At 39.9% G+C, this 21,137-nt stretch overlaps 1 protein-coding gene across 3 annotated transcripts in view; it reads left to right on the top strand.

The window, feature by feature from the left end:
* Positions 1–21,137, top strand: part of IL18R1 (interleukin 18 receptor 1) — a 39,072-nt gene that overhangs the window by 10,663 nt on the left and 7,272 nt on the right. For all 3 annotated transcript variants that reach the window (XM_081068264.1, XM_081068265.1, XM_081068263.1), the window contains exons 5-10: positions 4,439–4,604; positions 7,594–7,741; positions 12,511–12,573; positions 14,198–14,309; positions 16,834–16,976; positions 19,926–20,087. In XM_081068264.1, coding sequence (XP_080924390.1) covers positions 4,439–4,604; positions 7,594–7,741; positions 12,511–12,573; positions 14,198–14,309; positions 16,834–16,976; positions 19,926–20,087 — 794 coding nt within the window. The remainder of the gene's footprint in view (positions 1–4,438; positions 4,605–7,593; positions 7,742–12,510; positions 12,574–14,197; positions 14,310–16,833; positions 16,977–19,925; positions 20,088–21,137) is intronic.

Raw genomic sequence — 21,137 nt, 5'->3', positions numbered from 1 at the left:
TGGGGAGTAGGTTTGGAAGTGGTGTAGTCCAGTTTTCAGGGGTTTTCTGAGAAGCAGATGGCAGTACCAGTGAGTGCTTTGTGTGTGTGCCAACCACTCACACACCTATCACCTGGGGCAGTAAGAGAAGGGAGCACAGAAGGGACTTAACACAGCCTTCTCATGACGTAACCCGAGCCTGCCAGGATGCGCAGAATCAGAATCATAAGTTCTAGGAAAGAGAACCGACTGAATGTAGCCAACTGAATAACCAGCAATTGTTATAGTGCTTACTTCTCTTTATACTTTATGTGGTGAGGTGGAAAAGGAATTAGCTATACGATGGACTGTTGGTGAGAACATCTGGTACATTTGTGATGCCCTTATGTATGTATGTATGTATGTATGTATGTATGCATACATGTATTTTTATAGAGACTTGAGACTGACATGTAGAAAATTGCTCAGGGTGAGGTGAGTGGCAATAGTGCCAAATGCAGTAGAATTCTTTCATGAATGCCTCTGGAGTGTGTCCTGACCATTATCAAGAGTCCTGTTGAAAGCAGAGTGAGATGTCACAGTGAAACCTCAATATCACTTCTGTGGTTTTGCACAAAATGAGATCATTTTGGTTTGTTTTTATACATAGGCACTCCCATGAGTCAGAAAGAAATTCAAGAACTCTTTTTTTTAAACCAATGAATTTTATGTGACCTCTTAAAAGACATGATTCCAGAAATGGGTCACCACTAAGTCTTTTCACAGTAAGGTAGAAGGAATACTCACAAATCGGGTAGAGAAAAAAGAACATGTCTCTAATCCTGATTGAATAAAGGCAATATTTAAATGAACAAAGTATTCTGGACAGGGCTGAAGAAGTAGATTGAGGGGAAGAACCAGTCATCTACCAAAGTCACTTGCAGACGGACAGGGATAGAGGGCACTAACCATTTCTAGTGTGGAAGGGGAAGAACACAGCCTGGGTTAGGAAGAAAAATGGGATCATTAGATAGAGGTAGGATGTCAGAGAGGCATGGAGGGATGAGGTAGAAAGAGGTTGGGAGAGATTGAAGAAAACGAGGTGGCTCACAGTGGCTGTGGTTATGAACTCTGAAGGGTGTTGGAAATTGATGGATAACGTGAGACCAAAGTGATAGTGGGAGGCGCACCTTTGACAATGGTTTTGAAAATAAATGGGAGCCTACATGGGAGCCTTGAAGATATAAACTTATTCAGGTATAGTGCAACCTGTGAACAGGATCCTGTGTTTGCCACGGAGGCCTGTGTGTATGTACACATGTGTGCGTGTGTGCACCACCTCGGGTGAGTGATGTTTTGTGGTTTCATGTGGCGTGTCAATGACCAGACCCTCCTCCTAGAATCGTCTGCTTAGAACTACATCCTTTAATTTTTAAGGAGTCTATTGCAAATAACCAAATGCCTCTGGAGACTAGTACTTTAATCCTATAGTGAAAATTACTTGGTAAGATCAAATTTTAACTGAGAAGTCCCCTAAGAAGGGAGAGGATGCAGGAGACAGTTTTTGATAATAGAGGTGAAGAAATGAAGGTAGAGAACAAAGCACATTGCAGAAATCCTACAATCAGGTTCCGGGTTGACAAGCAGCAAGGTCGGCTTAGTAAGGGACCTCAGAGGTGTTCACTAGAGTTCCTTAAATCCCTCTGTGTATGGCCAGCAGTGGTCTTGCAACCTGTATGGGCTGGCCCTGAAGGAGGTGTTGATGGTCACAGCTTTGGGCCGGTTGGTCTCAGCATCACAGCAGCCACTGAGCACCTCGTGGCACACAGTGTGTACCTGTTTCAGCATTCTGGTGCAGTGCCTTGGACGTGAAGGTATCCCACCAGTCAGTATCTGTTCAGTGTTACAAACTGAGGATTGCAGAAATAGAGAACAATATGGCCTGATAAGATGACAATACAAGGTCAGACAATTAAGTTCACGAACTCATTCTAGGAAACATGCTCCATACCTCATTGCTGAATATCACTAGGGTCACCTTTGAAGTACTCCCTTAGGACGTTATGCACCGATGCCATCACCTAGTCCACCCTTCAAAGCAGTTTTGGAACGCTTTTTGTGGAATGGCCATCAGAGCTGTTATCCTATTACCCTTGATGTCCTGAATGTCATCAAAATGTCTTCCTTTCGATATTTCCTTTATTTTCGGGTAAAGAAAGAAGTCACTGGGGGCCAGATCAGGTGAGTAGGGAGGGTGTTCCAACGCAGTTATTTGTTTCCTGGCTAAAAACTCCCTCACAGACAGTGCCGTGTGAGCTGGTGCTTTGTCGTGATGCAAGAGCCATGAATTGTTGGTGAAAAGTTCAGGTCATCTAACTTTTTCACGCAGGCTTTTCAGCAAATAGTAAACTTGGTTAACTGTTTGTCCAGTTGATACACATTTGTAATAAATAATCCCTGTGATATCAAAAAAGGTGAGCGACATCGTTGCAACAAGTTCGTGAACTTAATTGTGCACCTATGCGTGCACCTTATTCCTTGTAAACAATTTGACAGAGTGACTGGAAAATATATCTCTGTCCAGTACAGTGAGGCTGAAGTCAGGGAACTATTACAAAAATACTGGGAAGAGGATGCCATCAATGGGATTCTGCATCTTTTCCAAGGGCCATGTAGCTCGATGACGTTTCATGGTCCCTGACCCAGGACTTTGAACCTTTAGGACGGCCTGCCAATACCTGCTCTGGCCAACTTGTATACATTCAAACTGAGGTGAAGGGACAGATTCACATCAATTGAGATAACACAGTGTTGTGCAAAGTACTCCTGGCCTTTAGGGTCAAACAAATGTGGGTGTGCGTCTTGGTCCCACCACTTGCCAGGTATATGACTTGGGCAAGTTATTTAACTTAGCCTAAAGTTTAGCTTTCACCTAATATGAGGAAAACAGTCATCTCCACTGCACACAATACACAGTACCTGGAATTCAGTGAATGCTAGTCTTCCATCCTATTGTAGACTTAAAGGGGAATTAGAAGAGCCACTGGTAGGTACAGATTTGTCACACACAGAGGACAACTTAACAAAACATGTTGGTTGTATTTAGTATATGAACACAGCATCCTGGTTGCAACATTTTACTTTTAAAAGTTTCTTTTTAAAAGCACTCTTAAATGTTTTTTCTCTTCTAGGATTCAAGTTCTTTTTTTAATTAGTTTATTGGGGTGACAATTGTTGGTAAAATTACATAGATTTCAGGTGTACAATTCTGTATTATGTCATCTATAAATCCCATTGTGTGTGCACCAACCAGTCAGTTCTCCTTCCATCACCATATATTTGATCCCCCTTACCCTCATCTCCCACCCTCCACCCCCCTTACCCTCTGGTAACCACTAAGCTATTGTCTGTGCCTATGAGTTTTTGTTTCTCATTTGTTTGTCTTGTGCCTTTGTTTCTTTCAGTTTTATATACCACATATGAGTGAAATCATATGGTTCTTGAGTTTTTCTATCTGACTTATTTTGCTTAGCATAATAATCTCAAGATTCATCCATGTTGTCGCTAATGGCATTATTTCATCAGCAGATTAGGATTCCATTGTGTATACATACCACATCTTTTTTATCCAATCATCTATCGAAGGACACTTTGGTTGTTTGTATATTCATAAATAAAGCTGTGATGAGTATAGGAGCACATATATCTTTATGGATAAATGTTTTCAGATTTTGGGGTATATGACCAGGAGAGGGATTGCTAGGTCACATGGTAATTCTATTCTTAATTTTTTGAGAAACCTCCTCCACACTGCCTTCCATAGCGGCTGCACCAGTCTGCATTCCCACCAACAGTGTATGAGGATTCCTTTTTCTCCACAGCCTCTCCAACACTTGTCATTATTTGTCTTGATGATTTCTAATTTCTAATCAGCAGGAGCGACAACAATACTATCTATTCAAAGTAACTTTTGCTCAGGAAGGCATTTGAAGTACTGATATGGTAGGTTGAGGGCAACCACCCTAGACTTTGGTTTGCGCAACAGTAAGAAGAGAATTGGAATTAAATGCCCTGAGAAATACAGACATCCAGAGAGCAAGTTCAGGGGTATGTTCCTGAAATCACCGACACTCTCCTATCCCGGGTTAAGAATCTTCTTTGAATTTGTCCATCTCCAAAACATTGAAGTCTTGAACATTTCTGTCTTGAAATCCATAATTTATAGTCTACAGTAGGCTGTGTGTGTGTGTATGTGTGTGTGCGTGACTGCACAGGTTTTTCTCTTTCACTGCCTTCTACCCCATCCCATGACAGTTGCTAAATTTCTTGCTACACTGAATCAAAAAGGGGTTTGAGCATCAATGAATGAGTCACTTTATACAAAAAGAAGAAAAAAAAATTGTTGGATTGTTTACTGAAAGGTGGTATTTGCAAAGTCTCTGTACTAATTATATAATATCTGTAAACCTTTATTTTATAGAAATACTACTTCTAAATGGAACTTAACTGTCATCAAAAGAAATAAACACAGCTGTTTTGATGAAAAACACGTATCTAGTATAAATGTGAATGTTAAACATTTTCTGAAAATAATCTGTAAAAATCCTTTCTCTGGAAAACTGGTCAACAGAACAACATTGTATAAGGTAACGCTTTTAACTTAAGACTTAGTAGAAAACACAGAATCCTAAAATGAGGGTCTGGTGGCTGTGGAGCATTTTTTTCTCGTACTATACAAGCTGTGTGGCCCCCCAGGGCTCAGCTGGCCTCTGAGCTGGGTGGCCTCCAGAGCTGCTGTAATGAGCTTTTACACATAAGTCATGGAGCACAGGTTCCTTCCTGTTTTAATGTTCAATACATGATAATATATTCCTCTCTCTTGCCTTTCTTTCATTTTCCTTCTTGGTTGATAAAGTAATTTTGAGGAATACTAGTTGAAGAATTTTCATGTTCTTTTGCCACACAGGCTTACAATTTAAAATTCTATTGTCTATATATTTTTATGCATATACAAGTTTATTTTAGAAAATTGCAAAATGGAAAAATGAATAATGAAGATAGCAGAAATCACTTATAATCCCACCAGCCAAAGACTATGGTTTTTCTTTTTTTCTGTGTAAACATCTTTTAAAAAGTGGTATTATTTTAATGGCTTGTATTTTTCCACTAAAAATTATATTGTGATTATTTCCCCACATCTTTAAACATTCTTGCAGACATGGGATTCCATTGTATATATACCTGTATCTAACTAACTACTTGTTACTGGACATTCATTAGTTTCTACTTTTCACTATTATTTATAAGGCCAAAATAAATATTACCCCATAAGTCCTAGGGTGTATATATGATTTTACCTTCTAACCAGATCCCTAAAATTTGAATTATTGGATCAAGGGCTATGAGCATGTTTATGGTTTTTAATCCACATTATCAAACGCTTCTCCAAGGGTTAGGCCAGTTTGAAACCTTTTTTCCTCACGTGGCCACCACACTGGCAAAGAATACTCTAGATATTTAAAAATCTGGCATGCAAAATTTCTGTAACTCTTAGTAGTTGTTTTTTCTACATTTCATCTCTTGATAATAAATTAAACTTTTCTAATTATTTTCGCATCTTACTTTTAGTATCAATTTTTGGGGGGATCATCTACTTTCTTTGTCTATTTTTTTCAGTTGGTATACCTTTTACTTGAGTTGTAAGAGCTCTTTTAGGCAATACTATAGAGATCATATATACACATGTATATATATATATATATACTCCCATGTGTATTATATATATATATATATATATATATATATATATATATGTATGCATATAAACACGCCCATGTACTGGTATGTTATATATACACATGCATATATATACTCCCATGTAGTATGTTATACTGGGGGTGCCAAAAAATGTATACAAGTGGACACTTTGGTCAACATTGCTCAAGTAGTAGTTCACCTTAATCAGAAGTGTCTGGATGCTGATGGTAACCACTTTGGGCACCTCTTGTAATTGCAGAAGTCAAACGTGACTTGTAGTCATCTTTTGTTACTGGTATATATTGAGTATTACAATTTTAATATAGTTTTCCTTTCTTAAAATGTGTACATATTTTTTGGTACCCTCTGTATATACACATGTATATACACATATAATATACACACATATAAACATAATATACATGAACACACACAACAGAAATTGTATTATTTCCATAGAAGAACAAACTTGAAAAACGTGACTCAGTCATGGAAACATTGAAGAGCCATGAGAGAGGTTGATTGGAACAGAAGACCTTGGAAAAATTGAAGCCCTAATGATAATTTCCCAGAAACGTTTGTTTGTCCCTTTTGCTCGAACACTGTTTACTTGTGATTTTTCAGAGAGAGCTAGTATGCAAAATGTTTTCTAAACATCTGAGTCAGTCCTGTGTTCACTTGACTTCATTTCCTGTCAAATGTGCAGATGTTCTACAGCACATAGAAATCTGAGGTTCAGGGTACTAGGTTTTAAGAAATCCCAAAATGCAGATAGTAAATTTAGAAAATAAATGTATTGAGGATGTTTTTAACTAGGCAGTTAAGCGCAGGATTAAGTATTCTAAACTGTTTACAGATCATGACCTACCTGGGGGGAGGGGAGAAAGGAAGCTAAATCAGTAAACAATTGATTGGAAAAAAAAATGATATTTGAATAGGCCTTGGAAAAAATTAGTTGGGGTTTATAAAAATTTGGTGTATACAGAAACAATTTACTGCTGTGAGGTACACATGTGGGAGCTTCACAGGCCCTTTCTAAGCACCTTTGGGGCCTAGCTCCAGTTGCCACCAGCTTTGGCAGCTTTGAGAGAGAAGTCTGCAGGGAGTAGATTTCCCTTGTTTGGTGTTTGCAGGAACTGGCACCCCGTCAGGGTTAGCAATTTAGTTCCCATTTTCCGCATCTGCTTCTAAGATTGTTTCCTAATCTGTCTATGGATGACTGATGGCTGGATTGAAGATGGTGGCTTTTTTATTGTTATGAATTTCTGTGACATGTATGGAAATTTGTGACAGAGAGACATGTTTGTATGTGTCTGTAGATTTGTATATTCTTGATGCATTTCGGTCCACTGTCTTCTGGTGGAGGACATCAAACAGGTGGGTAGTCTGCTAGCGACTCAGTTCTCTGAGTAATTCTGCTCCCACCCCAACTACTGACCCCAGCTTGGGTAGTCCTGAGTACTAAAAGTGTTATGAAATAGAATTGTGCAGAAAGTTTTGACCCAAGCAGGATTTTTCTGTTATAGTTCTCTCTCTCGCTCTCTGTCTCCCTTTTCCTCCCACCTCCTTTTCCTTCTTCCCCACACTTTCTTCATGTGTAAAAGAGATTAAAAGAAAATGATGAAAGCAGTTACAGTGCACCCCCATATTTCTCTTCCCAGCAGGTATTAGTAATGATAAGGATAACAACAATAATTGGGACGGTATTTCATTGTTCCAGTAGAGGCGGTGCCAAATCACTGGGACATTTACTCAGAAATTGCTAGTTTTCATTTGTTTTTCCTTTTCCTCTAAAGATCTTTAAGTTTAAATATTTGAATTATTGTAATATGATACTGCTTTTACTAAAACTATTTTAACTCGCTTTTTAAAAACCAGAACTGTGAAAAGATAGAGAACAATAAATACCCGTCTTTACAGAAGAATGCCGATTTTCAAGATCAGGGATATTACACCTGCGTGTTTTTATTTCATCATAATGGAAAATTATTTAACACTACCCTAACCTACAATGTAACAGTTACAGGTAAGAGAAATTTTAGAATTGGGAAGGAACAAATGTATCTTAGTAAAACAGAGTATTTTCTTTCTTCTAAAGCTGTACAGGAAGCCAGAGACAGTTGGAGTTTTGACCACATGATGAGTTCAAATATAAGGGTCAAAACCATTTTGGCACCATCCACCACCCTAAAAGATTTTTAGGGGTAGTAATTGAAAATTTACATGGGTGAACCTCCCAAGAGTCAGCTGTCTTATTTGGTATTTGAGTAAATTTCAGAGTCTTTTGTTGTCAAGCGTATGCTTTCACTAAACATATATTTATTGAGGATGTTTATATTCAATAAACTACTGAGCATTGGGAGGGTAGGGAAGCAGGGAAATATGAAATAAATATTCTCGAGGAATTTGATTATAGTCAGGAGGGGTGATAAGCCACATAGAGGTCCCATGGTGCAGGTGACCTTTGAACAACGCAGGGATTAGGGGTACCGACCCAGTCTGCAGTCAAACATCTGCGCATAACTTTTGACTCCCCAAAACTTAGCTACGAATTGTCTATTCTTGATGAGAAGCCTTACCAAGAACATAGTCAATTAATACATATTTTGTATATTATATATTATATACTGTATTCTTACAATAAAGGAAGCTAGAGAAAGTAAAATCATAAGGAAGAGAAAATATATTTACAGTATGTATTGAAAAAATTCCACTTATAAATGGACCCGTGCCGTTCAAACTGGTGTTCAAGGGTCAGCTGTATGTGCAACGGGTCATCTGTGAGATGTGAAGGGGATGGAGGGAGTCCAGAGGAAGAACAGATGCAGGGGCTCTGTATGAACTAGGTCTTCCAGGCTGAGTGTGATGGACAGCTGGAGGACATGCTGGGGGCAGGACGCTCTGATAAGAGGATGGAAGGAGCACAGGTGTGGTGTGGAAAGGGGCTGTGCGTTCTGGGATGATGACTGTGGTGTGGAAAGGGGCTGTGCATTATGGGATGGTGGCTAGTAGACTGGTTTGTCATGAAACCAGACTATATACTTATAATGAAAAACTGAAGGCTGGATTTTAGAGGTAATTTAATTAAGCCTCACCCAGTGAAGATAACCCTCATGTGGCACAGCCAGTAATTGGTCATCCAGTCCCTTCTTGGGAGTTACCATGGAAATTACCAAACCACACAGGTACAGATTTGAATATTTGATTGTTGAGAGTCAGTTTCCCCTTGGAAACTTGCCTTCATGTAGTTCTCCGCACTGGTCTGTGTTTGCCTTCAGTGACTCCACAGATTAAGTCAGCTCCTTTCTTAAGATGCCAACACCTTTGAGTATTTGAAGATAGGTGGCTTATCCACCCTGTTCTTTTCCGTCATCTGGGAAACTGTAAAACCCCTGTGATGACTCATCAACAACATCGTGGGCTCCCAGTGATTAGAACTCATTTGCTTCCGCAGCGTTTTTCCTCTTCACTTCAGCCACTTAAATCGTTATACTCCATGGATTGCTGAGGAATCAATGACCATAAACTTAGTCTCTACACACAACACAAATGTGTTATCTCCTGATTCTGAAGGTCAGAAGTCTGAAAGGGGTTCACTGGGCTAAAATCAAGGTTTTAGCAGGATTGTGTTTTTTCTGGAGGTTCTAGACAAGAGTGGGTTTCCTTGCCTTTTCCTGCTTCTGGAGGCCAATCTGCATTCTTTGGCTCCTGCCACTTCTTCCATCTTCACAGTCAACAGTGTAGCATCTTCAAATCTCTTTCCCACCTTTGCTTCCATCAGTCATATACCTTTTTCTGACTCTGACCAGTCTCCTTCCCTCTTATGAGGACCCATGTGATTACCTTGGGCCCACCTGGATAACCCAGGATACTTTCCTCATTCGGAAATTCTTAATTTAATCTCATTACAAAGTCACTTTTGCCATGTAAGGTGTAAAATTCACAGGATCTAATTATTAGGATGTGAATAACTTTGGGGATGGGCCATTATTCTGCCTGCCATAACCCATAACCTGGGAATCCTATAACTAAATTGTCAAACTCAAATATCTTAAATTCTATATATTGGTCCTAAATTCTTCAATTTTATTTTCCTGTGTGTGTGTGTGTGTGTGTGTGTGTATTATATATACATACATATATATATATATATATATATATATATATATATATATATACAAAAATATATATATATATATATATTTCCCTTTAATCTCATGTAAATCTCTGATTCCTTGAGACTTCTACCACCAATACTCTCCCCTCATCCATCTCTGCTTTTTGCCCATCAGCTCCTCTCTTATTCCTGCTTAGAAGGAGCAGTAAGAATATCCATTATCTAAAGAGCACTTACTATGGGCCAGAAACTGTACTAAACACTTTAATTGAATCATGTCATATAATCCTCACAACAGCCCTGTGAGCTTGTGCCCTCGGGTGAGTTAAATCACTTAACCTCTCCGTGCCTCAGATTCCTCACAATAAAATGGGATAGCTCTGGCTTGTTCCTCATAGGGTAGCTTTGATGACTGAGTGGGTGAATGTGTATAAAGCATTGAGAATGGTGTCAGGGATAGGGAAGTCCTATTGTTATCACCATCTGCCACTGCCTCACCCCCACAGCCCCGCACTGCTGCATGTGTTATTTTTCTGCCTTAACTACCCATCTTAATTATTTATTTTTGGTCTTCTTGGAGAAGACCAAGTGTATCTTTCAGGACTCAGTTCAAATGCCCCTCTCCTCCGTGTCTCCATGGTTCACATTTCTGATTGCTGTCAGAAATGGGCTACATATCTGTCTCTGTCAGTAGACTGGAAAGATTTTGGAAAGAAGGAATTGAACTGAGTTCTCTTCCTCATCTTTGTATCTTCCATACTTATGCCTGGCACTTGGCACATAGTAGGTACTTATTACATGTCTGGTTGGTGAATTATTGAGCCAGCGACAGTTCCTTCAACTGTGCCTCATTTGACAAGAAGTCTAGCCCATTAACCATCCTGACCATTTTCCTTTGGATGTGGTGAAGTTTGCCATCATTCTTCTATAATGTAGAGCTTAGAAATGGAAGTTGATGGTCAGGAGGTGTCATGGTCTATGATGAGGACGGTAGGACCCTGAGCGCCCACCTGCTCTGTGTTGTTTCTTTATTACTGTTCACCTGAGGTCATAGATGTAGATCTCTCAGCGAGCATGTGGTGACATCGTAGCCTTGATTCACAGTCTTCCCAAGTGCCAGCTGGCATCTTATTGTTTGATCTTGTGATTGTTCCTCCTACTGCTGACAGTCTCTGTGGCATTTTGATTCTGTGGTATTAGCTTCCTACGTAGAGTAGGCATGCCAGGGGCATCCAATGAGGTGTTTTCTTCCTTTTGTTACCATAAATAGGATTGTACCCTTCACTTTATACCTCTTTTACAAGTCCGGTGTTTCTTGGGTTCTCAGTGGTACACTTCAAGTTTTAATAGATGGATTCAGAGGTAGATAGTGAGTAGCAATTTTCCCCATTGCACAAAACCAACTCCTGGCCCTTTGTCCGTGAACCCACTCATGTTCCTCCATACTCTCAGAGCTGAGCATCAGAGCATCAGTTCTTCCTCTGGAGCCATTCCATCTCCTTGTGCCTGCCTACACGAGTTCCAGGCTTGCCCCGCGAGTCTGAATCTCGCAGGAACCGGACCTGACTCAACCTGGGGTTTCACTGCCCTAGTTTCATTCTCCACTTTTGCCCACGTAATCCTCCACTCCCTTCTCTACTCTTCACTCTGTAGCACCACACCCTCTGCGAGAGCTTAGGTGTGTGTGGGTGCTGCTGGAGAGCTCCCAAATCACCCTCCGTCCTCACACTCACGCATTCTGTTTGCTGAGCACCTACCAACCCCACAAGGCCTGCTCTGGACATTACTTGTAACTGCCCCATACACACCGGATGTACTACCAGGGCGAGTCCAGGTCAGGAAGAAAGCTGCCAGTGCTGATAATAGGAGCAGCGAGAACACGACTACGTGGCAGTATAAATGTATGATCACTGTTGCTCTGTGTTCTGCAGTTATTAGCCGCCTTAGCTGGTATGGTAGCACGAGTGCAAGGCTGCTGGGGGATTACTGACTTCCTATGCATTACTAGATGGAGCCAGAGGCGGAATATATTTATGCACCTCCAGTTGGGGAAGAAGTCACTGAGGGACAGAAGTAGAACTGAGCCTGCAGGTGTGTACAGCCCAGCAGGGCTGGCACTAGGGTGAGGCAAGTGAGGCACATGAGAGTGAGAGTGAGGCAGGTGAGGTATCCAGGGTACAAAATTGAAGGGGCGCTCCTCTCAGTGTCCTGCGAGGGGAGGGTGGGCACCTGAGAGTGAGTGCCTTGCCTGCCTCACCTGAGTCTTGCCGTTGTGCTGTGAGGAGTTGAAGAGGGCAGACAGAAGGAATAAAGGCAGAACAGAAAGCGTTTCCATTGACTTTACATCTTCTAAGTCCTGCAAGCTTGGTTGTCTCCCTGGATGAGTGTCTTCCTCTGGCTTTTAGCTGCGGTGAGCATAAGCCACAGACAGGAACTGAGAGAAAACCAAATTTAGCATGCTTTCTCCAGCAGCGTGAGCTTGGAAGTTGTTGCACTGTGAGCAACAAACAGGATTAGCTGCAACCATTATTTAATGAAAATACGACTGTAAAGTAAACGTAAAGTGATGACTGTTAGAATCTTTGTTGCATGGAATAAGCATATTACAAAGAATGCTTGTCTTCGAGAAGCTCAGTGCAACACTAACGCATTTTTCTTTTCTTTTTTCTCACTTTTAGATCACCATGAAATAACTCCAGTTGTTCTTGGACCACAGGTTACCAACGTTAGAGTGGAATTAGGTATATTTTGACATACATGTATTCTGCATTTATGAATGTAGGCATAATCAAATCTTCCAAGGTTACATCTGATTCACTATTGATCAATATTGTGGGGATAACGCACTCCATATTTAGTTAAGAACAGTACAAAAGCAGGAAAAGCCTGTCATTATTTCAATGTTGCCATTTTTAGACTGATTAAAATGAATAGTCTGTTCAAAAGATTATGGAACTATCTGTGGTTTGTAGATTAGGGTCTTAGTCACCCTGTTTGTAGTCATTTTTAAACATGAAAATTCAGTGAGAATACTCCGGAGAACTGATTCAAATTTATTGTGTGGTTTGAATATTTGATTAATAGATTTATTTTAAGTCAATGGACCGAATTGACTGTACATTTAGAAATTGTCTAGATAGGTCTTGGTGAATCAACATGTCCAGTTAAGTAATTTCTTTCAACAGGAAAACAAAGGACAGAAGGGAAGGAAAGAGGAAGGGAGGGAGGGAGTAGGGAAGGAAGAAAAGAGGACGTTCACATATGCTAAACCAGACTTTGTGTTAGGTGATTGACATATGTTATTGAATTAAATCCTCCAGACAACTCTGAGGGGTGTTATTCCCATTTTATAAATTAAATGACTGAAGTTCAGAAAGGTTAAGTAGTTTGTCTAAGGTTAATCCATTGGACAGTGGCAGAGGTGGGGTTCCAGTGTCTGTTGATTGTTTCCAAAGCCCGCACTGCACATTTTGACCCCAGCTGGTTCCAGTTGTTTATATGACACATGATCACTGTCACTTGGTTACTAAGAAAGGTGTGTGTGCAAGCAGATGGTGTGAGGACTTGATGATCTCAGTCCAGTTAGGACTTGAGCAGGGTCCTAGCTAGAATGCAGGGTGTTAGATTCAGTCTGCCTCTCATCTCGGTCGCTGTGGGGAGATGTCAGTCATGTGTTTGCTGCAGGCCTTTACCTCTACTGAGGGTACTCTCCTAAGTACCATAAGGCTGCAGGAGAGAGAAATTGTTAGGCCTTGGAGCAGCCTCCTATGCTGCCCAGGTCCTGAGCAATAATCCTGAAAGCCTGTGTCTGTCAAAATCTCCACGGGACGCTTTTCTCTTTGTGAGATTCCCTTTGAGTTGTACAAACCAAAGAAAATTCCTCCAAGAAATCAAATGACTGGCTATGTCTGTTCACGTGGAAGAGCTTTTTTCTAGCTACACTTTCAGTTCAACCATTTGTTTTCCCTGCACTTTGATGTCTTTAATTTTTAGCCAATTAAATTAATTTTCTGTGTCTTAGCAATTTTGTTTTTTTCTGGAAGTTGCAGTGGCGTGTTGATCTGACTATACTGAATTATATGTTGAAAAGAAAGTTCGCTGGCTACCCTAAGTTTTAATAATTGATTTAAACATAAACATTGGAAGAGAAACAGATTCATATTTTGGTGATGACTCATAATTGCTACTTAAATTTCTCTGCTTTATAAATTATTTAAAATTTAAAAACAAGGCATATCTGCTTTCTTTCTGGGCTGTCGCAGTATGTTAGCATTACATGTTAGGTTAACATATATTGATTAATTTTAAACTTTTGGGGAATACAAGTTTCTAAAATCAGAACATTGGTTGTCAACTTTCACCTAGGGAAAGATATACAGCTCAACTGCTCTGCTTCGGGGGATGAAAAAGATAGGATTGATTGGTACATCGGGAATAGAAGTAGAAATGTACATGAAGAGGAACAAACAAAAATTAAGTAAGTATATGTGATACATGATATATATCATGAGACATAAAAATCTTATTGTGTCATATGCGCCCGATATTAAAGAACTCCGACTCCTTAGTGGCTAATAGGATGTTTCGGGTAAGTGTAAATTATAACTATAATTTACATATTTTATCATGGTAATTCCCATGCTCTAGGTTGATGGATTACACAAAAATTCGTTGCTGAGATCGAAACTAGAGAAAGAAGGTCAATGAGGCTCTTTAGCATCATCTTGCAAAAGCAGCTTTTGGCCAGTCAGAGGGAGAATAGGGATTTTACCTAACATCTTATAAAAGAAAAATAACTTAGGCCCCAGTTTTTTTGGATTTTGAAAATTCTGCTAAGTGCTTTATTTTTTTTAATGTGCCAGAGAAAAGACCAGGTCAGGCGACTGTGACACATTTAAGTTAATTTTGGTCCCTCGTGTGCCGTAGATGTCCTTCGCTATGTTGCCCACACGTCACTGTGAGACCAGCCAGGAGTCTAAAGGTACATACTCATCAATAGTACCTTTGCCTTCATGGCTCTGGGTGCAGCTAAGGCCGGGGGCAAGCCATCTCCTGCTACCTTTCCAGATCCTGTCCTCACACACACGCCTTTTTTTTCTTTTTCTGATTGTTGAAAATAATTTGTCATAAGAAACTTGAGAAATCCTGAAAACCACCAAGAAAGAATTATCATTTGAAGACAGTTACATAGGTGTGTTGGGAATTTCTTTGATGGGCAAGAGATACTGACATAGACACTGCTTCCTGCTCTGTAGAGATAGTTGGTAACTTCTTTTCAGAACATTCACTACAGTGATTACCTTTCTTAAAGGTGAGTATTGAGGAATTTTATGGAAGGGTCTCCAGAGATAGTCAGATACAAGTTACATCTCAAGCAAATACTACTGTAAATTACCAGTCGCCTGGAATGCTGTTGAGCAGAGTAATTATTGCAGCATTTTTCTGTCGATATCCATTCATGGAAATTAGGAACACAGTAAGAACAGATAGGAGAAGCAAACTGGGCAATGGTTAGATATAAATATGAAGGAAGCAGTATTGGTGCCAAACATTCCAAACGACACGTATATTAATACTTAAGTAGCCTGTGTTCTTCCATTAAGAAATGGTCAGACTTATACATGCTTATACAGACAATACATGCTAAGCCTGAGGTTATTTCAGTGTTTCTGAATGACTTCGGTACATGACTGTAATTATTAATGTACTGACACGCTCAGGTTCTAGTGAGTAATGATCCCCATGTGTCTATTACCTTCCCTTCACTTTTGAAATTCTTTCTGCTTTTTACGCTTAAAGAAGATATTCCTTGTCATCATGCTGGTGGCTGTCTGTTTGGGCTGACAATTGACAACAAGCCCTTCATCCAGGAGCAGGCACGTGATAAGTGCTTGGGGAATGTTCATGCAGCTGAATTGCATGGCTGTCATGCCATGTACTCTGCCCTCAGTGCCTGTCCTTCACTAGAGACCCACATTTCTGCATTTCCCCCTGCTAGCGCTCTTGTTAATTTTTGGAGTGACAGGAGACCAATTTACCAAACATTGAAAATGAAGCTTAGGTTAAGTTAAGTGAGTGGGGAGGACTTTCTTTATAGTTGGGTGTATGGACCTTTTATATCTCCTCAATGGCCTTTTCTGCCTTACTTCAGGATTTTTCATTGATGTTAGGGGGTTGATGTTTCCATATTGAAGACTTCTATACAGAATTATGTCCTAAAATGTATTTGAGACAGTTAGAAGCTACAGTGGGTACCATGTCTCAAGTTCTAGAGACACCTGCTGTTAGGGGTGTTAGGTGAGTGACTATACCTGGGAGTGCTGAATGACATAGTGACACCAGAACCTGTCACTGGTGGGGAAGCAGATGTCATGAGCATTTGCCTTTCATTCAACAACAGGACAATTGGAATCCTTTAAGAAGAGAAAGAGCTTGCTGCCAGGGGCTGTCTCAAGTCGTTTAATGACACTCGCTAAACAGTTTAATTGATATTTTTCATGTGCCAGGGAGTGTCGGAAAACAGTGTTGTTTTTAAATTTATTTTAAATGCTGAGCAAAATAAAAGTGATCTTTACAATTGCACAAAGTTCATATGAATCTGTGTCTATGCCGAACAATTTGCAGTCTTGTCACAACTGGTGGTCACCTCACTGTGGAAGGAACAGAGTAGTCAGAGAGGAGAAACAGAGAGGGATAATTGAGAGAAAGAATCTTTTCTTGTATTTTCACCTTAGCATCATTACCTTCCAGACATCTTAATTCTCGTCAGTTCACAGCATTGCCCCTGGATGGTTCAGGAGGGCTATGTCTGTTGGCCCTGAAGCTTCCCGGAAGAGTGGGAGCTTGTGACCACACTTTAAGAGTTCCCACCAGAAAGAGAAGATTTAATGAGTCAGCAAACCTGCTGCCTTTGAGTATTTGCATGTATGACACCCTCTCTCATGAATAATGTTGCTGGCAATGAACAAAACCGATTGCTAAATTGTTTTCCTTTCTTACAGGACTTCAGAAGGCAAATGGCTTACTTCAAAAATATTGAGAATTGAGAATGTTAATGAAAAAAATCTAAATTTTTCATATAAATGCGTTGTGCAGAGCCACAATGGAAAGCAAAACTCCAAAAGCTTCATCTTGTTGAAAAAAGGTGTGAGAAACTTTCATTTGTGGAAGTCTGTGGACACTTAGGTTGTTGCTGCTGAGAGACCCTCTCAAAAATCACTTCCTCATATTACGTACCAGGAACTGAACTCCTAAGAGATGATAGGATTCACCTATATCATAGGCGTTCAGTGGCAGAGCTGGTGGTCAGCCTGTGCTGGGACCCACCGTGCCTTGATTCCAAGCAGAGAAAGACAACAAGTTTATTCTTTTGTCCTCAATCAAATTTTAATGCTATGTAGAAACTAAGGACCCAGAGCAGGGAGGTAGGTGGAACTTGGGGACAGTGATGGTGGGTGAGGGTCATGCGGGAGGCAGTCAAGGACAGTTCTGGCACACAGAGAACAACTGGAGAAAACTCTGCAGCTCAGTGTAGATTGAGGCCAATGATACTGCAAGTAATTGCTGCCTCCAGCCTACCTTAGTGGGGCAGTGGGCACGCGCACAGTGGGCCCTTTCCTTTGGTCATTCATTCAATAACGATTAACTGAGGCCTCCCTTCCTTGGACCAGTCCTGGGGCTGGCGAGTGGACAGTTGATGGCTCTGATCAGTGGACTCTTAAAGTTTTTCAGTGCCCACCGAATGGAGCATTCCAGAGTTACCTCCCTGTGTCCTCCACCAACTGTACAGCCCAGAGCCTTTGGTCCAGTAGCTACTTTGAAATGTCTGTGTCTGGGGCCAAAAGCTATGCTCTCCAGTTGGTACCACTCATTCCCAGATTGGGCTGTCAACCCCTGGATATGTAAGGAAAAGTTAGGATCTGAGAGAGAGACAGATAGACAGAGATGATAGAGACAGACAGAAACACAGAGATAGGAAAAGATGTGACGGAGAGACACACACACGGACAGAGGGACAGAGACAGAGAAATGAAGAACACAGAGACAGAGAGGTAGAGGTAAAGGGGGCGGAGAGAGAGAGAGTGAGAGAGAGAGAGAGAGAGAGAGAGAGAGAGAGAGAGAGAGAGAGAGAGAGAAAGAGTTTTGGCTTTGGTGAGAAACAGGAGGAGTGGGGGAGAAAGGACCTAAGGCCAGAAGCCTCTCTAGTTGTGATATCCTGGTTACCATTAACTACTCACCTAGAACACCTGTTCTAAAGCTATCACTCTACCATATGCATTAATAATAATAGCTAAGATTCTTAGCTAATATGTTTATTATATGATAGGCTCTGTGCTAAGATCTTGCCATTACTTAACTTAATCTTTACAACAAGCTTTCATAAGTGAAGAAACTCACCCCATGTCACAAGTAAAAATGTCAAAACTCAGACCTGCTTAACTCTGAAATTAACTGATTTACTCTGTACTCTTATCTTCTACAGGAATTATCACAAGTGTCCCTCTACCTCACATGAACATACAGAGGGTGCCAAAAACATGACTTGTATTCATCTTTTGTTATCAGTATATATTGAGTATTACAATTTTAAGAAAGTTTTTTCCTGTCTTAAAATGTGTATACATTTTTTGGCACTCTCTGTATGTGCCTCGGTCCATGCATTTGGGAGGGAGAGTCTTTCAAGTCCATTATGTTTGTTTGATCCATGGCCTTCCTTGAATTTTTGATCACTGCTGGCCACCACGCACACTTCTCCTCTTAGATCTGTGCATGACCGGCCATCATACCCTGCCAGAGAGCTTTCTGCCCTGATCATTTCTCCTTCTGTGCTCACAAATGTCATCTGGGGTGTAGGGTTTTCCACTCCACCATTATCCCTGGAGGAGTGTGCAGCAGTGTGAGAGTGTGTGTTTGTGTATTTGCATGGCACAGTTATGGATAGGTAGACCTTTAAAAGACACAGGAACCCCAGGGCCTGGCTTTATTCAAAAGTCACTTATTAAGTAACTACAGTTGCTTACTTATATCTTAATAGTTAATTTTACTGGAAAGGTCATTCCTGAAAATTGTGCTAAGATGGCAAGAGCTTTATCCATGTTTATGCTCTTTGACCTAGAAATCCCCACATGATTAGAATCTACTCTAGGAAAATAATCAGAAACATAGATAACGGTTTATGCATGTGTTCATTGCAGCACTAGGTAATGTTATGAAAAATTTTAATCAATCTAAATATTGGAATATTATGAATTATAATTTTAAAGAACTAGTAAAATGCTTAGAATATAATGGTAAGTAATAAAGGTTGATTACCATATGATCCCAATTAAGTCAATATTTTTGGCTAAAAAAAAACACCAAAAAGGACATATACTACTAGCATGCTAGCAGTGGCCATTACCACATTGTGGGATGCTTATTAAAAATTATTCTATCCTTTGTACTCCTTTGTGTTAGCTCGTATTGTCCATAATGAGCATAAAGTGAATCAGTCTAGAAAATACATTTTTCCCCCGAAGACCACTTTCATAAAAAGAAGAAAAAAGAAGATAAAATTCTCAGAGCTGTGTGTCAGATACTATGTTAACTACTATGTGAACTGTCTCATTTAATCTTGCCCACAAAAAAGCAACGCTATACATGAAGCAGAAATCATTAACTTCATATTACAGATTAAGACACTAAGAGTCAAGTGCATTAATGACATTTCCTAGGACACAAAATAAGTGACAGAGCCAGTCTCAGTTCAGCACTGGCTCTCGAGACTACATGCCTCCATTTATGTTCTCAATCTGCTCTCTGAGATTTGTGTTTGGGTCCCTCTGTATTTCACCCTAGTGGTTTATAGTCCTGGAGACTTGACTTCCACAAGTAGGGATAAACTACATTACAGTGCTTTCAGTTCAGGTCTCTGAATATCCTTGTACACATTTTTATTCTTCAAAAATGGGACTAGAAAGATCAGTGCTCCAAACTAATGGCAGGGATGTGGAATAACTCAATGGAACATGTTGGGGACCAGTGGCAACATGATGGTGGAAGACACTGGTAAAATTTCTGTCATTAATTATTCCCATTTTCTTTTTCTTTGTAGAAGATCTGGATGATATCCCAGGCCACGTCTTCACTAGAGGAATGATCGCAGCTGTTTTGATCTCAGTGGTAGTTGTGTGCCTAGTAATTGTGGGTGTCATTTATAGAGTTGACTTGGCTCTATTTTATAGACATTTCATGGGAAGAGATGAAACGTTAACAGGTAACAAATATCGTCATGCAGGGATTTTTTATCCTATGGTTTTATTTAAAAACCTAACAAAGAAACATTAATCTTCATCTTATTTTGATTATGTTGTTGATGTAATGTGTAGTAGAGGTTTCTCATAGGAAAAATTGCTTCAAACGTATCATCCATTATGAATGTTCTCTGTGCCACCTTTCCTTGTGCTTATTGATACGTTGCCAAAAATTGTTCTCTAATTGTTGCATGCATGTATGTTGTGTCCTCCTAAATGCCCTATGAAGTGCTTGAGGCAAGAGACTGTACATATCACTGTCATTGTTCATACACCATCTTGGACACGTTATGCAGTGTGCTCGCTCAATAAAGGTCATTTAAGTTGAATTGAATTGTATTATGGTTCATTATTTTAACCTGGCAAAGAGACTGCATGATATACCTAAAGGAACCCTGAACTAGAAGCCAAATGACTTGGGATCTAGTTCCCTAGATCTGCCTACTACTATTTCTATCGTGGTGACTCTATGTCTTAGTCCTTCTGTTTTTAAAAGATGACAAGAAGTCCTCAAGGTTCATTATAATTACTGAATTAAAAAAATATCTATTTAATCCATCTTACTTGCTTTGTGTGTGTGTGTGTTTGTGTGTGAGTGTAGGACACACATTGTTCCAAACAGAAAAAGTCTAAGAATCAAAGCACAAAGAGTCTAAAAAATTATATAGTAGAAAGTCTCCCTGCCAGCCTGTCCCATGTCTGTTTCCCACTTCATCCTCCATTGATAGTACATTCAAACAAATATGAATATAGAGTCTTAGTCCACTTCTGCTTAATAAACAAATCTTGGTGTATTATGCACGCTATTCTGAACTTTGCTTTACTATGCCTTGGATATCCTTCCATATAGTTTATAGTCTTTCACTTTTTAGGGTTTTACTATGAATAAAACCCATACAGTTATTTTATTTCTGTGGATGTATCACTGTTTATTTAATCACCTTTTGATGGATGCTAGTGTTGTTTACACCTTTTTGTTATTACAGAAATGATGTGACAGATAGCTTTGTACA

The sequence above is a fragment of the Rhinolophus hipposideros genome, assembly GCF_964194185.1.
Source record: "Rhinolophus hipposideros genome assembly, chromosome: 12".
Classification (NCBI taxonomy): domain Eukaryota; kingdom Metazoa; phylum Chordata; class Mammalia; order Chiroptera; family Rhinolophidae; genus Rhinolophus; species Rhinolophus hipposideros.
The sequence above is the reverse complement of the archived record's forward strand: the minus strand, read 5'-3'. Positions and strand labels throughout refer to the sequence as shown.